This window comes from Mastigoproctus giganteus, chromosome 3 (genome assembly GCF_048544385.1).
Source record: "Mastigoproctus giganteus isolate SK-2022 chromosome 3, ASM4854438v1, whole genome shotgun sequence".
Classification (NCBI taxonomy): domain Eukaryota; kingdom Metazoa; phylum Arthropoda; class Arachnida; order Uropygi; family Thelyphonidae; genus Mastigoproctus; species Mastigoproctus giganteus.
Genome location: NC_143577.1, coordinates 213,329,755 through 213,348,667, shown reverse-complemented (window position 1 = coordinate 213,348,667; position 18,913 = coordinate 213,329,755). Strand labels below are relative to the sequence as shown.

General features: G+C 39.5%; 1 protein-coding gene across 1 annotated transcript in view; it reads right to left on the bottom strand.

The window, feature by feature from the left end:
- Positions 1 to 18,913, bottom strand: part of NC2alpha (negative cofactor 2 alpha) — a 172,359-nt gene that overhangs the window by 94,389 nt on the left and 59,057 nt on the right. The window contains exon 4 of the mRNA XM_090370856.1: positions 1,514 to 1,657. Within this exon, the coding sequence (XP_090226982.1) occupies positions 1,514 to 1,657 (144 nt within the window). The remainder of the gene's footprint in view (positions 1 to 1,513; positions 1,658 to 18,913) is intronic.

Below are 18,913 nucleotides of genomic sequence, written 5' to 3'. Positions count from 1 at the left end.
GAAAGTAATGCCTCCTAATTTTTTGCTTTCATATGTGGCACCATAGATCATTTTGTGTGTCACTGAGTTGTCACTAGAGATCTCTAGTTTTACCATACTGATGGCACTGCGATCGGTCTCATGAGTACAGCACATGGATAGTTCAAAATGGTGGATGTTACAGATATACATATCAAGCAAAGAGCGGTGATTGAATTTCTTACCAAGGAAGAAGTGGCACCTATCGAAATTCATATGCATCTCAAAAATGTTATATTTATGGTGACAACACTGTAGATGTAACTACAGTATTGTCACCATACGTTTTTTGTTAAGTGCCCATTAAAGTTCCTCGCGTCATCGATGGGATTCGAACCCAGACCTTTTTCACCCAGTGAGGGGAGGACAGTGAGAATGCCACTGTGCTACCCGTGCAGACGGAGATATACATAGAGCATCTTGAAAAATTAAGGGAAGACTTTAAAATACATTTCAAGGACCTGGAGGAAATGAATGTACCTGATTGGATCATTACACCATTTGATATAAATACAGAAAATGAGTTCAACTAGGTTACTTAAACAATGAATTCATTGATATGTATGTTGACATAGAAGCTAAATCTTTATTTAAAAATAAAAGTATCAGCGATTATTGGAAGAATATAAACATTACAATAAAATATCCCAAACTTTCTGCTGCCATTGAGCCATTTTTACTTGCATTTCCAAGCACTTACATGGTCGAAGCCGGTTTTAGACACACAAATGGCATTTTAACAAAAGAGAGGAACTGACTAAATTTGAAAGAGGTGGTAAAATAAGATTAAAATTCACAAACTTCAAATCCAATATTAAAGAGCTTATTAAAACCCATCAACCACATCCTTCGCATTAATGATGTTCAATAAATATAATATTTAATGTGACATACAAAATTCAATAAAGAATATGTTAATTTATTTTTAATATGTTTTATTTTGACGGAGGAATTCATAAAAAAAAGGAATAAATTTTTTTTAAAAAATGAAGATTTTAGAAAAAAAAGGAGAGACTTCAAAAGTAAATTTTTATATTAAAATAAGTAAAAAATATTTGAAATAATTTAATTTTAAATGATATATACATCAAATCATATCCCATTTACAGCTTCATTAAATGTTTCTCACATTTTTCGATATAAATTAAGAAATACGTCCTCTTCACTATGATTAAACTCAAAAATATTCCTCAAAATATTGTTGTTATTTTTATTTATTTTTTTTATTAAATGGTTCGGGTCAATGAAGTATAAAGGATTTCATTAAGGGGTCGCGACTCCACAAAGTTTGGAGACCTCTGCCATACATCATTACAAAATTCCAGCTTGGGGCATAATCCCAACTTTTTCCATTATTCCTTATGGAGACTATGTTTGCTTAATACATTTTTGCTTTCAGTGGTACTTTTCAAGACTGCACATACTGCATTAAATGAAACTTACTGTACATAATTTTAAAGTGTATTATTCCAAAACTTTAGAAAGAGAGACTTACCGTGGCTGCCGAGTATGAGATGGCAACATGTGACTTTCTGCAGCACTAAATGTTGCTGATTCTTCATCTCCTTGAACATCTGGGATGGCTGCAACCAAATCTTTTAGGAAATGGAAGCTGTTGTCTGCTAAAATACAAGCTTTGCTACATAAGAGGGGAGGGGGGGGGAAGAGAGGTATATCGTATTAAAATTTTAAAAATCATCAGCACTTTTATAGGACTTCTTAAAAATCATTTAATACTATTATAATGAGCTGCACTTTTTTCTTTTAACTGCTAAATAATTCACTTCTTAAATTATAAATATTGGTTATCAAGTAGTATCAGACTTTAATTCTGTTCCATCTTATTTTTCTAAACAAATGAACTTTTTTTTTTCAACATATTTATAAATAATTATTTATTCAATGAGGAGAGTGCCAGAAGTTTATCAAGCTAACAGGTAGCTAAGTGATTTTGTAATAACTGAGAGCAAAGTGGAGGAGAAATTGTTGAAGTTAAACATAAGGAAGGCACATGGGGTGGATGGGATCTATCCAGTTATATTAAAGGAGGCAGCAAAGGAAGTAAGCAAACAATTAGCCATAATTATGAGAGCTTCCTTGGACTCAGAGGAGGTCCCCATGGACTGCAGGTGTGCAAATGTATCACCAGTTCACAAAGGGGGTTCAAAAGGTGACACAAGTAACTACAGACCTGTTAGTTTAACGGCGGTGCTTCCGTAGCCAGGTGGGAAAGAGCAGCAGTGCGTAGCACACGTTTCTTGATTAGACCGGAGTTCGAGCTCGTCACCACCAAATACGGAGGATGCGGAAAGGTCAGGGAATGACCACCGCATATCCAGGAGCAATATGGCCTTAGTTGCTAATGCTCCTAAAAACCAAATAACTAACTAACTAAATTAGTTTAACTTGTGTTCCGGGGAAAAATATGGAATCACTGGTTAAAGAAGCATTGGAGGATCATCTAGACACAGTTTGTTAAAACGAGGTCTTGTCTGACCAATTTTATTGGATACTATGATGTGGTCACAAAGGAACTGATTGAAAAAAATAATTTTGATATCATATACTTGGATTTCAGGAAAGCTTTTGATACTGTGACACATGCAAGACTGCTGTACAAATTGGAGAGGTATGACATTAAGGGTAAGTTGCTGCAATGGATAAAGGGATGGTTGAGTGGGAGACGACAGAAAGTGGTTATCAATGGACACTACTCTTCGTGGACAAATATTATTAGTGGAGTTCCCCAGGGATCGGTGTTGGGCCCATTGTTGTTTTGTATATTTATCAATGATATTGATGAAGGTATATCAGGTTTAATGTCTAAGTTTGCAGATGATACAAAGATTGGCAGGGTTGTTAACGACAGTCAAGACAGTATGCTACTCCAACTGGACCTAGATAAGTTGGAAAAATGGGCTGAAAAATGGCACCTGAAGTTTAACATTGACAAATGCAAAGTACTGCATATGGGTAACAATAACCAAAGAGAAACGTACCAACTGTGTCATACTACACTCCCATTATACAAGGCAATGGTCAGCACACACCTAGAGTACTGTGTACAGGTCTGGAGGCCTCATTTTAGGAAGGATGTAGAGTTGCTAGAATGAGTACAAAGAAGGGCAACAAGATTGGTGAAGGGAACAAAGGGGTGCTCTTACCAAGAAAGGCTTAAGTTCTGCAAATTGCAGCACCTGGAGAGTAGGTACCTGCGAGGTGATCTGATTGAGTTGTATAAGGCCTTGAATGGTTTGAGCTTGCTCAATGCTGATGGGATTCTTCTTCTTGGTCAGACTAAGAACCTGAGGGGGGCACAGTTTCACATTGAGGAAGGATAGTTGTAGAATAGATGTGCAGAAGTTTGCCTTTTTGCCAGCAGGTAGTTGATTGGTGGAACAGGCTTCCATCTTTTGTTGTGGAAGCTAAAAGCCTGAATAAATTTAAGGCTGAGATGGAAAAGCATTTGAAACGAATGGAGGGGTGAAATGGGAGGGTTTTTTCTTTTTTTGGCTGATGCTACATAGCTTTGTTTTTGTTTTGTTTGTTATTTGGTTTTTAGGAGCATTAGCAATTAAGGCCATATTGTTCCGGGATATGCGGTGGTCATTCCCTGACCTTTCAGCATCCTCTGTATTTGGTAGTGACGGGCTCGAACCCCGGTCTAATCAAGAAGCGTGTGCTACGCACTGCTGCTCCTTCCCACCTGGCTACGGAGGCACCTGCTACATAGCTGAGCTTGCTTTCTTGCATCGTGTGCCTCTACTAATGCTAATAATATTTATAAAGATGTTAAATAATATTTACCCTAAATCCATTAACATATGCTCATTTATTACCTGCCTCAGTGCATCAAAATTCAAATGTCAATTATTATTCAACAAAAACATGCTTCTTTTCTATTAATTCCAAGACTCTGATTAGAAAACATTAAGATGATAATAAGAAGCTCAACCTTATGCATACTATTCATTTTCATGTTTATTTGTGCTTTTTGATTTTTCCTAGCCACACCCACTGCTGAACTGATTGGCTGTAAGCATTGTCAATTACTTTTTTTTTTTACCCATAAACTCCAGTACCTTACTTGCAAATGCAACTATTCTGTAATTACACAAGGAGATATTCAAATGATAATCATGCGGTAATAGCTCATCAGTGTAGATAGACTAGACACTGGGAGTCAATTTTCAAAAATCAACAATATTACTGAATACAGCTATCATTACAGTGTAGATCAGTGCTACCCAATGGCAGCATCTGGGTCATATGCAGATCTCTGGAAGGTTTCATATAGCTCAGAAAAGGTTTTTTTTTTTTTTTTTTGTATATATTTTTTTTATTTAGTATCTTTTGGATGCTGAATTCAACTGAACGTTCCAACACAAAATATACATACATTTCACTGTAAGTCTTACCAAGTCTATCAAAATATACATATATTTTGGTACCGTTATTGTTGTTATTGTTATTTGGTTTTTAGGAGCATTATCAACTAAGGCCATATTACTCCGGGGATATGCGGTGGTCATTCCCTGACCTTTCCGCAACCTCCGTATTTGGTGGGCACGGGCTCGAACCCAGGTCTAATCAAGAAGCGTGTGCTACGCATTGCTGATCCTGCCCACCTGGCTACGGAGGCACCTATTTTGGTACACTCAGTAAGCTGTGATTAACCAATCATCAGTTAAGCAAGCTACTGGAAATTAATACAAAATGTCAATAGCAGAAACTATCAAAGACTTTTAAAGTACCACAGCTTATCATGAAATTAAGACAATAGAGCAGCAATTAGAATATAGTGAACATATCACAATATAGAACTTTAAAAAAAGGTATTAAATGCACTGAATAAGGTAAAATCAAGGGTTTTTTTCTAGTAATGAGATCAAATTCATCAATAACTGTTCAGTCTCAGACTGAATAGTTCTAGGATAGCACACATGAACAGGGATATGTGTATAGCAAAACTGAGCTCACATATGGCATATCAGCTGCAAAACAGCATTTATGGTGAAGTTGTAAACTCCTCTAGCAGCTATGGCTATATCAAACATAAACAGAAATTTATTATCAAAACAAACATTAAGCCATATATATATATGATGTGCGCATGTGCATGCACACACAGGGGTTTTTAATTCAGAAACTTAATATATAGAAGGACCACCTTTTTCCTCTATAACAGCCTAGTCCCCCTTTGAACATAATTTTGTACCAATTTTGGTAGGTGTTGGCAAAATTCACCCACCGAGTAGCTGCTGGAGATGGTTCAGAAAAAGTTCTTTTTTGAAACCTATCAATTCATCATGCATATATTTAAACAGATTTAAGATCTATGGTCCAAGCCAGCCAGTTAAACTTTTCAACATCATTGTCCACAAACCAAATCATACATCCAGTACGACATGGCATATTATAATGATGATACTGATAATGCCTGTTTTCATAGTACTGCCACAGTGTAGGTGGCATATAACTGTCCAAAACATCAAAGTACATCATGAATTTGTGGCTTCAAGTGCTACCTCCAATGGACCAAGCCCATCAAACCACCTACAGCAAATGTCATTATTGAGATGATACATCCTAACAAAAACTGTCCTCCAGACAATCTCCACACTCAAACACATCTATTAGAATGATACATTGTATAATGAGATTTGTCACTTTCTAGCACCTTCTGCCAATGCTAGTATTCATGAATGTGGTAACAACACCACTTAAAATGCATCTGCGCTCCAAATATATATAAGACAAAGAAGCAAAACATAAGCCCAGTCCTCACTAGAACCATAAAAACACAAATCAGTATCAGACAGATTAAAGGAAGCAATTTAGCATTAAAGCTGCTAGCCCAGTTAGTATAACTGGGCTGGCAGCTTTATCCTAATCAGCCAAATCCTCTGCTTGCACCTTCACGATGGTGGGACTGTTAGTAATCCTGGGTATAACCTCCATGCACAAGTACATGGTGAGTGACCACCCAGGTGTGAACCAACATAAGCAGGGGTCGAGGTGTGGTGTCCACACCACATGGAGGAACACCGCCCCTCTATGTTACCAGGCAGTACTAGAGGGTAGATGACTCTCATCAACCGGTGCAATACCACCACTTTGCTTATTGGAGGCACGAAGTGGTGGAACCCATGTTTAGTCTCTAGAGCTAAGTTCCGGTCAACCATTCCCTATCTCTTCCATCATGCAGTATGATTGATGCTTTTGAGGTTACGATCAACATCATGGCGAGATCCAATATTCCTTACATTTCGAGAGGACAGCTCTAAAACGGTGTTCGCAGGTCAGCCGCTAGTTAGTACATCGGACCGAACCTATTGGTAACTCTCTAGGAGGCTTCCGGATCAGCTAGTGTATAATCTTGTTACCACTACTCTGCCAGATAGTGACTGGAGGGAGTCCGTGTAGTGTGTATGCAGGGAGCATTGTTGAGGCCACGTTATGTCAAGGATCTGGGTATATTCTTACCCTATGTACGCCATATCCAAAAATTTCATTACTTCATACAGCATGTCCCACCCACTTTTTCTTACTATTTAATACACCATGAATTGTCAAACTAATAGAGCAAGCTTATCTGCGAAAAGATCTAAACCTCCTAAGCACTTCCTAATTCATTTCACAAATAGACGTGGTCTCAATTCTAATCTCAACGATATCCATTTCCACTTGCAGTCTGCCAAACCCCATGTACTTTTTCTGACAGAATCTCAGTTATCGGTTGATTCAACTACTGCTCATCTCAGATGCCCAAAATTATTCACTGTCTGATTCCTTTCGCCTCAAAGGTGGTACTTGTGCATATGTCGGTTCTGATATTCCCTGCCAGAAACTTGGCAATTTGGAATCTCCTCTCTTTGATCTTCTCTGGCTTAAAAAAATCTCTACCTCATTGCGTCAAATTCATCTGTTGTCTCTACCATTCTCCCAATTCCACTAATCACTTGAAGCTCTTTGACTTCCTCTCTTTGCAACTTGACTTTCTCCAGTCCAACTTTCCTAACAGTGAGGTAATTTTCCTGGGTGATTTTAATGTTCACAACTCCAGCTGGCTTCCGTTTTCTAGTCACACCGACCCAGTTGGTCGAGATGCTGAGGCTTTTGCAATTACTAATGACCTTGCACAGATTTACCTACAAGAATACCGGATAATCCTAATCATACAGCCAATTCGCTTTATCTTTTTCTCACAAACAACCCTTCTAAATACACGGTCAAAGTGAGAGGTCCTTTAGGCACTTCAGATCACAACTTGGTGATTGTCTCTTCTTCAATGGAACCTTTATCTCATGGCTATTCCCAACCTTGTGTTGTTTGGCATTACAAGAATGCAAAATGGGATAACCTGCGAGACTTCTTTTCTTATTTTCCTTCGTCAGATTACTGTTTCAAAAATTCTGATGTCAACATTTGCTCAGATCGTGTCAGTGAAATTATTCTTGCAGGAATGGAATCCTTTATCCCTCACTCCCCTTTAAAATCTTGTCCTTTAATTAAACCTTGGTTTTCCAATAAATGTGCTAAGGCTGTTCAAGAGAAGAATCTTGCATATCGTAATTGGCTTGTTTCTAATTCTCCAGTTTTATTTTCTGCCTACACCAAAGTTCGCAACAATTGTAAAGCAGTTATTAATCAGTCCAAACTAGAGTTTGAACAGGCTAAGAGTAGAAAACTTGCTTCTTGCCCTAATGTAGCCGAGCATTCCAGTCTCTTGACAAAGCTATTGGCCACAACTTTTGCCCATCTCTGCTCCCACCTCTGTCCAAACCAGATGGTTCTGTTGCCACTTCAGACAAGGATAAAGCTGACCTGCTAGCATCCCATTTTTCTTCCAACTCATGTATTAATGATCTTGGTAAAACACCTCCCACCATTCCCAACACGCTCCATTAAATGTCTCCTGTGGTCTTCCGTCAAAAGGATGTCAGAATGATTTTGACGAATCTTGATGCTAAGAAAGCTCCAGGTCCCGATGGTATTTCTCCACTTGTTCTCAAAACCTGTGCTCCTGAACGTATTCCTATTCTTTGCCACCTTTTTTCACTTTCTTATTCCAAAGGTGTTTTTCCTTCTGCTTGGAAATTTGCTCATATCCAGCCAGTTCCTAAAAAGGGTGACAAATCCTTCCCATCCAATTATCTTCCCATTGCAATTACTTCTACTCTTTCTAAAGTAATGGAAAAATCAATTAACCGCCAACTCTTAAACTACCTAGAAACCTTCCGTCTGATCAACGATCGCCAGTATGGATTCCGTCAGTGTCGATCAACTGGTGATATTCTTGCTTATGTTACCCATTTATGGACTAATTCAATGGAAAGGTTCGGGGAAACACAAGTAGTTACTCTTGACATCTCAAAGGCTTTCGATCGTGTTTGGCATAAAGGTCTTCTAAACAAGCTTCCATCTTATGGTTTGCCAACTGTTTTTAGTTATTGGTTATCCGGTTTTCTCTGTGATCACTCACTGAGGGTGATGGTAGATGGCTCTCTGTCTTCTAACTTCTCCACTAATGCTGGTGTCCCCCAAGGTTCAGTTCTTTCTCCCACTCTTTTCCTCTTGTATATTAATGACCTTCTTCCATTGACTGGAAATCCTATCCATACTTTTGCTGATGATAGCACATTGCATTCCACTTTCCATTTTAAGAAACCTTGCCCTGTTCAATCAGCTTCAACTTCTCAAAAATCTGCTACCAATTCCTTAAATGCCGATCTTCAGGTAATTCTCCAGTGGCGCAAAGACAACTTAGTTGATTTCAACCCTTCTAAAACTCAGTCTTGTCTTATATCTCGCAAAAAAGGATTCTTCTGCTCCTATGCTTATCTTTCACGACACTCAGATTTCTAGGCAAAATGATATCTCTCTCTTGGGGATTACCCTGACTTCTAATCTCTCTTGGCACAAGCACATTACAAATATTGCTTCCTCTGCATCAAAAAAAAAAAAAAACTTGGTTTTCTCCTTCACTCTTGGCGTTACTTTTCTTCCAAACAGCTGCTCACTCTGTATAAATCGCAAATCCGCCCTGCCATGGAATATTGTTCCCACATCTGGGGGTGGTGCCCCCAAAACCTCCCTCAGGCTTCTTGACTCCATTCAGAAGAGGGCAGAGTTAGGTTAATTAACGATTCATCTCTAATAGAGTCTCTCCACTCGCTCTCTCATAGACGTACTGTTTCTGCTGCATGCCTCTTCTACAGATACTTCCATGGGCACTGTTCTTCTGAATTGGCTTCTATAATTCCCGCTCTCTCTTTCAAAACGGTCCAAACACGTGCCGCCACCAGCCAACATCCATTTACTGTCGAACTTCAAACTTACAGAACCAACTTTTCATCTTCCTCGTTTTATTCATTCAACTGCCGTTTTCTGGAACAACCTTCCTTCATACGTATTTCCTGAAAATTACAGTCTACAGAAGTTCAAGTCCAATGTCAACAAATATCTTCTTTCGTCTTCTCAACCTCCAACCCAAGCATGGTACTAAGTACTAGAGGTTCTAATACCTCTCGTGTTTGGGATTTACATTAAAAAAAATAATAATAAAAATAACATTTGTGTACAAACTTTGTATGAACCAATGGATTTAGTTTGTACAGAAAATAAATTCTCAGAATGACTTTTTTAGTGGTATTTCCTTTAGTACAAGAATGGCCAACAATTTTTCCACCTGCTAATTAGAATTTGAAAACATCTAGGTTTTCCCCCTTTGGAGTAACTGAAACATTTACTTTTATGCCATTAAATCAATAGGTAAATTCCACTGAATACAGAAGCAGAGACCATGATAAACTAACGGAAGGTCATGAGGAATACAGCCAATAATAAATTATGTTGGACTGGGCATAATTCAGACTGGACAGGAAGGACCCTGGCCCAGTGAAACCAGGCACCTGCTGCATATGTTACAAGGAAAAAACTGCCTTCTACAAAATGGTCCAAGTTTTTTGTTAGTGCCCATTCTTGTTTTGCAATATGGATAATCACAGAATAGAATTTTTGAAGTTTGCCTTCAGTATAGGTCAGATGGGGAAGAAAGACAAGATGACTGTCAATCATAAGACCTAAGTGCTTGTGACAGTGACAAAATGGACTGTCTATTTATCCTAACAAGTGAAGCTTTATTCAAAGAAAGGACACCTTTAAGAATAATCATATTTGTTTTTGAACTCAATATTTTTAATTTCTTTGCTGTGGACCAATTAGAGAGTCGATTATGAATACTGTTAGCATTTACTTTAAACTGGGCTTTGGAGTAGCCATAGAAGAACAATGTAAGGTCATATGCAAATGGCGCCTCCATAGCCAGGTGGGCAGGAGCAGCAGCGCGTATCACACACATCTTGATTAGATCGGGGTTCGAGTCCCTGACTACCAAATACGGAGGATGCGGAAAGGTCAGGGAATGACCACCACATATCCCCGGAGCAATATGGCCTTAGTTGCTAATGCTCCTAAAAACCAAACAACAACATATGCAAATGAAGAGTAATTATCAAAAGCTTTCAGAAGCCACTGGCTTAACATGACACGACACTGGCTTAACATAAAGTACAAAGATGAAAACTTGTGGGCAACCTCAAAAAACCTGCTGGAGATGGACTGAAAGGAGGATGAAACAATAACTGATCTGTCAAAAAATAGTCCCAGATAATGCTGTATAACTGGATTCCAAAGACATTCAGAGATGTTCCAAAGACATCCAAAGATGTTTGGGGTGCTTTTGACTCATTTTGACCCATCAAAATGAGTCAAAAGCATCCCAAAAGTCAATAAATACAACTGGAATATACTTATGCAAAGTTAACGTAATTCTGCTTAGAAATTCAACAAAAGCAAAGCATCCTCTGTACCAATGCCTTTTGTTATTTTCTAACAGACTATTAATGCAAGACAGCAAATATTGAAGAGCCTTATTAGCCAGTAGGGCAACAGGTATATAAGACAGAGGTTGGGTAGCAGGTTTATCTGGCTTATGAAGTTATCTTGAGAAATGTGGTTTTCCATAAGGATGGAAATAATGAAGACAGAAAACACTTAGTGAAGAGAGATGGTAAAATATCAAGAAATTCAGCATAAAGTTTAATGATAAGCTCTCCTTCAATCAAATCAGATCCAAGAAAATGATTTAAAGGAAAAAAGGAAGAGAATATGATGGTTTGTATTCCTTATTTAATTGTCTTGTTATCTGGTGAGAAGGTTCATCAGTACCAAGGTCATCTGATGGAAATAAGGCTTGTGTATACAATTCATAGACTCAGTCCAATTAAGAGATTCGGTATTGTTGGAGATTACAGTATCAGAAACAATTTGAGAATGTATTCTATCCCTGTAAATCTTACAGATTATGCTTCAGAGATCCTTTTTACCTAAGTCATAAATTAATTCTTTCCAAGTATTCAACTTCCTCTTCACAACTACACACACATATTGTTTTGGTAGGGTTCTGAATGTATTTCTAATTGTTCAATGTCAGCCACAGGCCAAGTACTCCAGTGCTGTTTAAAATTATATCATGGACGATGTACCTCAGAATGCTGATCTCACTACATTGAAATCAGCATTCCAGTAGTGAGTAATTTTACTCCTGCAAATTTTCTTTTCTTATAGAACTATAAGCAGCTTCCAAGATAACTTGCTGTAAGTCTAATGAAAGTCAGACGATGCAATTGTACCAGATACAACATGAGAGAGTTTGGTGGTAAGAATGGAAATGAATTTATCCCAATTAATATTTTGTAAGGAAAACCTGGAAAAGTTGCATGGCAGAAATACACCAGAGGGAACAGGAGTATAAATATAGAAGATAATTACTCTATGATTTAGGAAGGTAGAAAAGATCAGAGTGATCAAAATTGAACCAATAATTAATGTGATATGATTTTTCAAAGTGGTACTTCTCAGGTGCAACACAACCGCCACTCAGTTTAACTGGAGTGTGAATAAATTTAAAGAATGTTTAGACAAATTATTAGAAGGAATGGACAAATGTAATGTTTCTTTTTTCTTTTTTTTTGGCTGGTGCTGTGTAAGTTTGCTTCCTAGCTAGCCTCATGTTTCAAGTATTAATATGCAAGGCAAATAAGATCAAACCTAAACTTTCTTGATCAAAGTACCAAATTCAAGAGTGCATTTCACAAATACTTCAATGATCTTGCACATAGTTATCCAGGGGGCAAAGATTGATGACGTTGTAGAGCGGATATCATCTTTTAAGGGCGCAAAAAGGTGATATTGTTGTACACGTTGGCACTAATGATATTAAGAGTAGGAGACCGGTGGAATTACTTAACAAGTACAGGTCACTGTTGAAAAAAAGCTGTGAATTAGGGTTGAATTTGAAAGTGCTTGCAATTTTGCCCAGACACGATAGGAGGGAGTATATGATGAGAGCCTTGTCGACCAATTCGGCCCTGGAAAGATTGTGCAAGGCTCAAGGGGGTAGAATTTTTTTCAGCCTAGTCTGTACTTGTTAACAGGAGAGACTGCTTCTACAGGGATGAGATACACTTAAATAGAAAGGATGCAAGAATATTTGCTGATGCTATCGAGGCAGTGTTAGGTGGGTCGGAAAACTGCTAGCTTGGGGGTGGGGATACAAAGACTAATAGATTAACAGTAGCCACTAGCAGAGATGAAAGTGATTCTTGCACTGCTTTTATTGGAATGAGCAGCAGCCTGGAAACCAAGATGCAGGGTATTTCAGAGACTGCTTGGAGTCATTGCAGTACAAGAAAACACATGGGCTGTGTTAGTGTAGCTATGAATAGGAACAGGTGCATGTATACTTGTGGGCGCCTCCGTAGCCAGGTGGGCAAGAGCGGCAGTGCGTAGCACACGCTTCTTGATTAGACTGGGGTTCGAGCCCGTGACCACCAAATACAGAGGATGCGGAAAGGTCAGGGAATGACCACTGCATATCCCCAGAGCAATATGGCCTTAGTTGCTAATGCTCCTAAAAACCAAATAAAAAACAAACAAACAAACATGTATACTTATGTACACACCAATGTTAGGAGTTTGGTAAATAAATTTGATGAATTTCAGGTATTGCTCAAAACATCAAAGGCAGATATTGTTGGGATATCAGAGACATGGTATCACACAGATATAAGGAATGCAGAACTGGAATTTGGGGAGTACAATGGGTACAGGAAGGATAGACAGGATAGGAAGGGAGGAGGGGTTATGCTATTAGTTAAGAAACACAAAATCCAAGGAAGTGACGCCAGTCAACATCGCTGGACAGTGCCGTGTCAGTTCAGTTTGGTGTGACATAAGCATTGGAAGATCAAAATTGAGAGTAGAAGTGTCTTATAGGCCTAATGACTCTGATGAGTATAACAAACTGTACATGGAAATAGAGTGGGCCAGTAAATCAGAGAGTCTTATAATGGGGGATTTTAATTTCCGGATTTTGAGTGGAATTTGTGGTTTGGTCACTCACACATTAGCAAGGCTTTTGGGGATTTATTGGATGACTGTGTTCTACATCAGCATGTTCCGGAGGCAACTAGAGGGAGTAATACTCTTGATCAGATTATCAGTTGTTGTTGTTGTTATTTGGTTTTTAGGAGCATTAGCAACTAAGGCCATATTGCTCCGGGGATATGCGGTGGTCATTTCCTGACCTTTCCGCATTCTTCGTATTTGGTGGTGACGGGCTTGAACCCCGGTCTAATCAAGAAGCGTGTGCTACTCGCTGCTGCTCCTTCCCACCTGGCTACGGAGGCGCCAGATTATCAGTAGTGATTCTTCATGCATTAAGAATCTGCAGATAAAGGAACCACCAGGTGGCAGTGATCACAATGTGCTGAAGTGGGATTTACTCAAAGAGGTAACTACCATCATTGGTAAAGGGAAGGGTTTTTGCTTTCGTAAAGGCGACTACAGTGGTCTGAGACGGTATTTAAATTCTATACGGTGGGACCAACTGATGATGTTACCAATAGCAATATCAATTCAAAATGGGAGGCATTCAAGGAATTTATCTTGAAAGCTACTATGCTTTACATACCAACTAAGAAATATTGTTCAAGGTTTAGGCCTAAATGGATGTCAGATGAACTAATGAAACATATGGCAGAGAAAAAAAATGGATGGGATACATATACATTAATGGGTGACATGGAAGCCTATGATAGATATAAGCTGGTCTGTAACCAAGTCACAAAGGAGATTAGGCTGGCAAAGGCAGATTATGAGAAATCTTTGGCAAAGGACGCAAAGAAACACAGCAAAGAGTTCTTTACCTATGTAAACTCTAGAAGGAAAGGGATGAATCAGATTGGTACACTGGGTATTGATGGTTTAATTGTTGACGATCCTGCTCAGGTGGCTAACAAACTAAATGAGTATTTTGCATCTACAATCACACATGAGGATTTATTCAGGGAGGGGAATGGCAGATGTGAATTAAACTCTGGCAGTGAGCTAGATGATTTTGATAACTGACAGGAAAGTGGAGGAGAAATTGTTGAAGATAAACAAAAAAGGCACCTGTAGTATTAGCATTAGCATTAGCATTAGTAGAGGCATTTGATGCAAGAAAGCGAGCTTATGCAGCATCAGCCAAAAAAAAAAAAAAAAAAAAAGTAACATAAATAAATAAAAATAACCACTTCCACTTCACCCCTCTGTTCGTTCGAAATACCTGTCCAGCTGAGCCTTAAACTTATTTAGGCTATCAACTTCCACGACAAGGGATGGAAGTCTGTTCCACCCACCAACCACCCGCTGGCTAAAGGCAAATTTCCGCACATCTATCCTACATCTGTCTTTCCTCAATTTGAATTTATGCCCTCTCAGGTGATTTTTCTGAGCTAGAGGAAGAATCCCATCAGCATTGAGCATGCTCAAACCATTCAAGGCTTTGTACACCTCTATCAGATCACCCCGCTGGTGCCTAGTTTCCAGACACTGTAATTTGCAAAACTTAAGCCTTTCTTCGTAAGAGAACCCCTTTGTCCCATTCACCAATCTAGTTGCCCTTCTCTGTACTCGTTCCAGCAGCTCTACATCCTTCCTGAAATGAGGCCTCCAGGCCTGTATACAGTACTCTAGGTGTGGCCTGACCATTGCCTTATACAAGGGAATAATCACCTCCTTATCCCTGCTAGAAAAATTCCTATATATCATTGACAATACACCATGAGCTACTCTTGCAGCTCGTCTGCACTGCTCAGAGAACTTCATATCTGCCTGCACCACCACCCCCAGGTCCCTTTCATTCTCTACCACTGTCAGTGTAGTACCACAGAGTTGATACGTTGCTCTGGGGTTGCTGTTTCCCATATGTAGTACTTTACATTTGTCAATGTTAAACTTCATTTGCCACCTCGAAGCCCATCTGCTCAACCTTTCCAAATCCTGTTGCAGCAGCATAGTGTCAGTAGTGTCCTTGACAACCCTGCCAACCTTCGTATCGTCTGCAAACTTGGACATTAAGCCTGATATACCATCATCAATATCATTTATAAATACAGAAAACAATAAAGGCCCCAATACTGAACCCTGAGGGACTCCACTAATAACATTAGTCCACGATGAGCAGTGTCCATTGATTACCACTCTCTGTCTTCTCCCCCTCAACCACCCCTTTATCCATAGCAGCAACTTGCCTCCAATGCCACACTGCTCCAATTTGTGCAGCAGTCTTCCATGTGCAACAGTATCAAAAGCCTTTCTAAGATCCAAGTATATAATATCAAAGTTATTCCCTGCATCCAGTTCTTTTGTGACTGCATCATAGTATCCAATCAAATTGGTCAGGCAAGACTTCCCCTTAACAAAACCATGCTGTTTCCTAGCTATAACTGAAGTCTTGACTAGATGATCCTGCAGTGCTTCTTTCACCAGTGCCTCCATTAATTTTCCGGGAACAGAAGTTAAACTCACAGGTCTATAATTACTTGTGTCAGCCTTTGATCCCCCTTTGTGAATTGGGGTCACATTTGCACATCTCCAGTCAATGGGTACCTCCCCTGAGTCCAAGGAAGCTCTCATAATTATGGCTAAGGGTTTGCTTACCTCCTTTGCTGCCTCCTTTAATATAACTGGATAGATCCCATCCACCCCAGGTGCCTTTCTTGTGTTTATCTTCAACAATTTCTCCTCCACTTTGCTCTCAGTTATTACAAGATTCTCTAGCTTACTGCTAGAGTTGAATACACCTCTGGCATTCCCCTCGCTGAATAACTCCTCATGTGTGAATGTCGATGCAAAATATTCATTTAGTTTGTTAGCTACCCGAGCAGGGTCATCAACAGTTGACCCATCGATCTCAAGTGGACCAATCTGATTCATCCCCTTCCTTCTAGAGTTTACATAAGTAAAGAACTCTTTGCTGTTTTTCTTCGCATCCCTTGCCAAGGATCTCTCGTAATCTGCCTTCGCCTGCCTAACCTCCTTTGTAACTTGGTTACAGATCAACTTGTATCTATCATAGGCGTCCGTGTCACGTGTTAATTTGTATGTATCCCATGCATTTTTCTTCTCTGCCATATGCCTCATTAGTTCATCTGACAACCATTTAGGCCTAAACCTTGAACAATATTTCTTAGTTGGTATGTAAAGCCTAGTAGCTTCCACGATAAGTTCTTTGAATGCTTCCCATTTTGAATTTGCTGTTGGCAATATCATCAGTTGATCCCACTGTATAGAATTTAAATACTGTCTCAGTCCATTGTAGTCGCCTTTACGAAAGCAATACCCTTTCCCTTTACCCCTAATGGTAGTTACCTCTTTGAGTAACTCCCACTTCAGCACACTGTGATCACTGCCACCAAGTGGTTCATTTATCTGCAGATTCTTAATGCATGAAGAATCACTACTGATAATCAAATCAAGAGTATTACTCCCTCTAGTTGCCTCCCGAACATGCTGATGTAGAAAACAATCATCCAATAAATCCACAAAAGCCTTGCTACTGTGTGAGTGACCAGCCCCCAAATTCCAGTCAATATCTGGGAAATTAAAATCCCCCATTATAAGACTCTCTGATTTACTGGCCCACTCTATTTCTCCGAACAGTTTCTTATTATACTCATCAGAGTCATTAGGCCTATAGCACACTCCTACTCTCAATTTTGATCTCCCAATGCTTATGTCACACCAAACTGACTCGACACCGCACTGTCCAGCGATGTCGACTGGCTTCACTTCCTTGGATTTTATGTGTTTTTTAACTAATAGCATAACCCCTCCTCCCTTCCTATGCTGATAGTGGATGGGATCTATCCAGTTATATTAAAGGAGGCAGCAAAGGAAGTAAGCAAATCCTTAGCCATAATAACCAGAACTTCTTTGGACTAAGGGGAGGTACCCATGGACTGGAGATATGCAAATGTGAACCCAATTCACAAAGGAGGATCAAAGAGCGACAGAAGTAATTATAGACCTGTTAGTATAACTTCTGTTCCAGGAAAATTAATGGGGCACCTGTTAAAGAAGCACTGCAGGATCATCTAGACAAGACTTTAGTTATAGCTTGGACACAGCATGGTTTTGTTAAGGAAAGTCTTGCCTGACCAATTTGATTGGATACTATGATGTGGTCACAAAGGAACTGGATGCAGGGGAATAACTTTGATATCATATATTTGGATCTTAGAAAGGCTTTGATACTGTTGCACATGGAAGACTGCTGAACAAATTGGAGCAGTGTGGCATTGGAGGCAAATTGCAGCAGTGTGGCATTGAAGGCAAATTGCAGCTAGGGATAAAGGGATGGTTGAGTGGGAGAAGGACAGAGAGTGGTAATCAACGGACACTGCTCATTGTGGAACAATGTTATTAGTGGAGTCCCTCAGGGTTCAGTGTTGGGTCCATTGTTGTTTTCTGTATTTATAAATGATATTGATGATGATATATCAAGCTTAATGTCCAAGGCGCCTCCGTAGCCAGGTGTGGAAGGAGCAGCAGTGCGTACACACGCTTCTTGATTAGACCGGGGTTCGAGCCCGTCACCACCAAATACGGAGGATGCGGAAAGGTCAGGGAATGACCACCGCATATTCCCGGAGCAATATGGCCTTAGTTGCTAATGCTCCTAAAAACCAAATAACAAACAAACAACTTAATGTCCAAGTTTCAGATGATACGAAGGTTGGCAGGGTTGTTAAGGACACTAATGACAGTACCTGCTGCAACAAGATCTAGAAAAGTTGAGCAGATGGGCTGAGAGGTGGCAAATGAAGTTTAACATTGACAAATGTAAAGTACTACATATGGGAAGCAGTAACCCCAGAGTAACGTAACTCTGTGGTACTACGCTGACAGTGGGAGAGAATGAAAAGGACCTGGGGGCAATTGTGCAGGCAGATATGAAGTTTTCTGAGCAGTGCAGAAGGTCTGCAAGAGTAGCTCGTGGTGTCTTGTCAATGAAATAATAGCAATTTTTCTAGTAAGGATAAGGAGGTGATTATTTCCTTGTATAAGGCAATGGTCAGCGCCACACTTTGAGTACTGTATACAGGTCTGGAGGCCTCATTTAAGATGGATGTAGAGCTGTTGGAACGAGTACAGAGAAGGGCAACAAGATTAGTGAATGGAACAATGGGTTGCTCTTACGAAGAAAGGCTTAAGTTTTTCAAATTACAGTGTCTGGAGACTAGGCAACCTGTGAGGTGATCTGATTGAGGTGTACAAAGCCTTGAATGGTTTGAGCATGCTCAATGCTGATAGGATTCTTCCTCTTGCTCAGAATAATCATCTGAGAGGGCATAAATTCAAATTGAGGAAAGACAGTTGTAGGATAGATGTGCGGAAGTTTGTCTTTAGCCAGTAGGTAGTTGGTTGGTGGAACAGACTTCCATCCTTTGTTGTGGAAGCTAAATAAATTTAAGGCTGAGTGGATAGGTATTTGAACGAACGA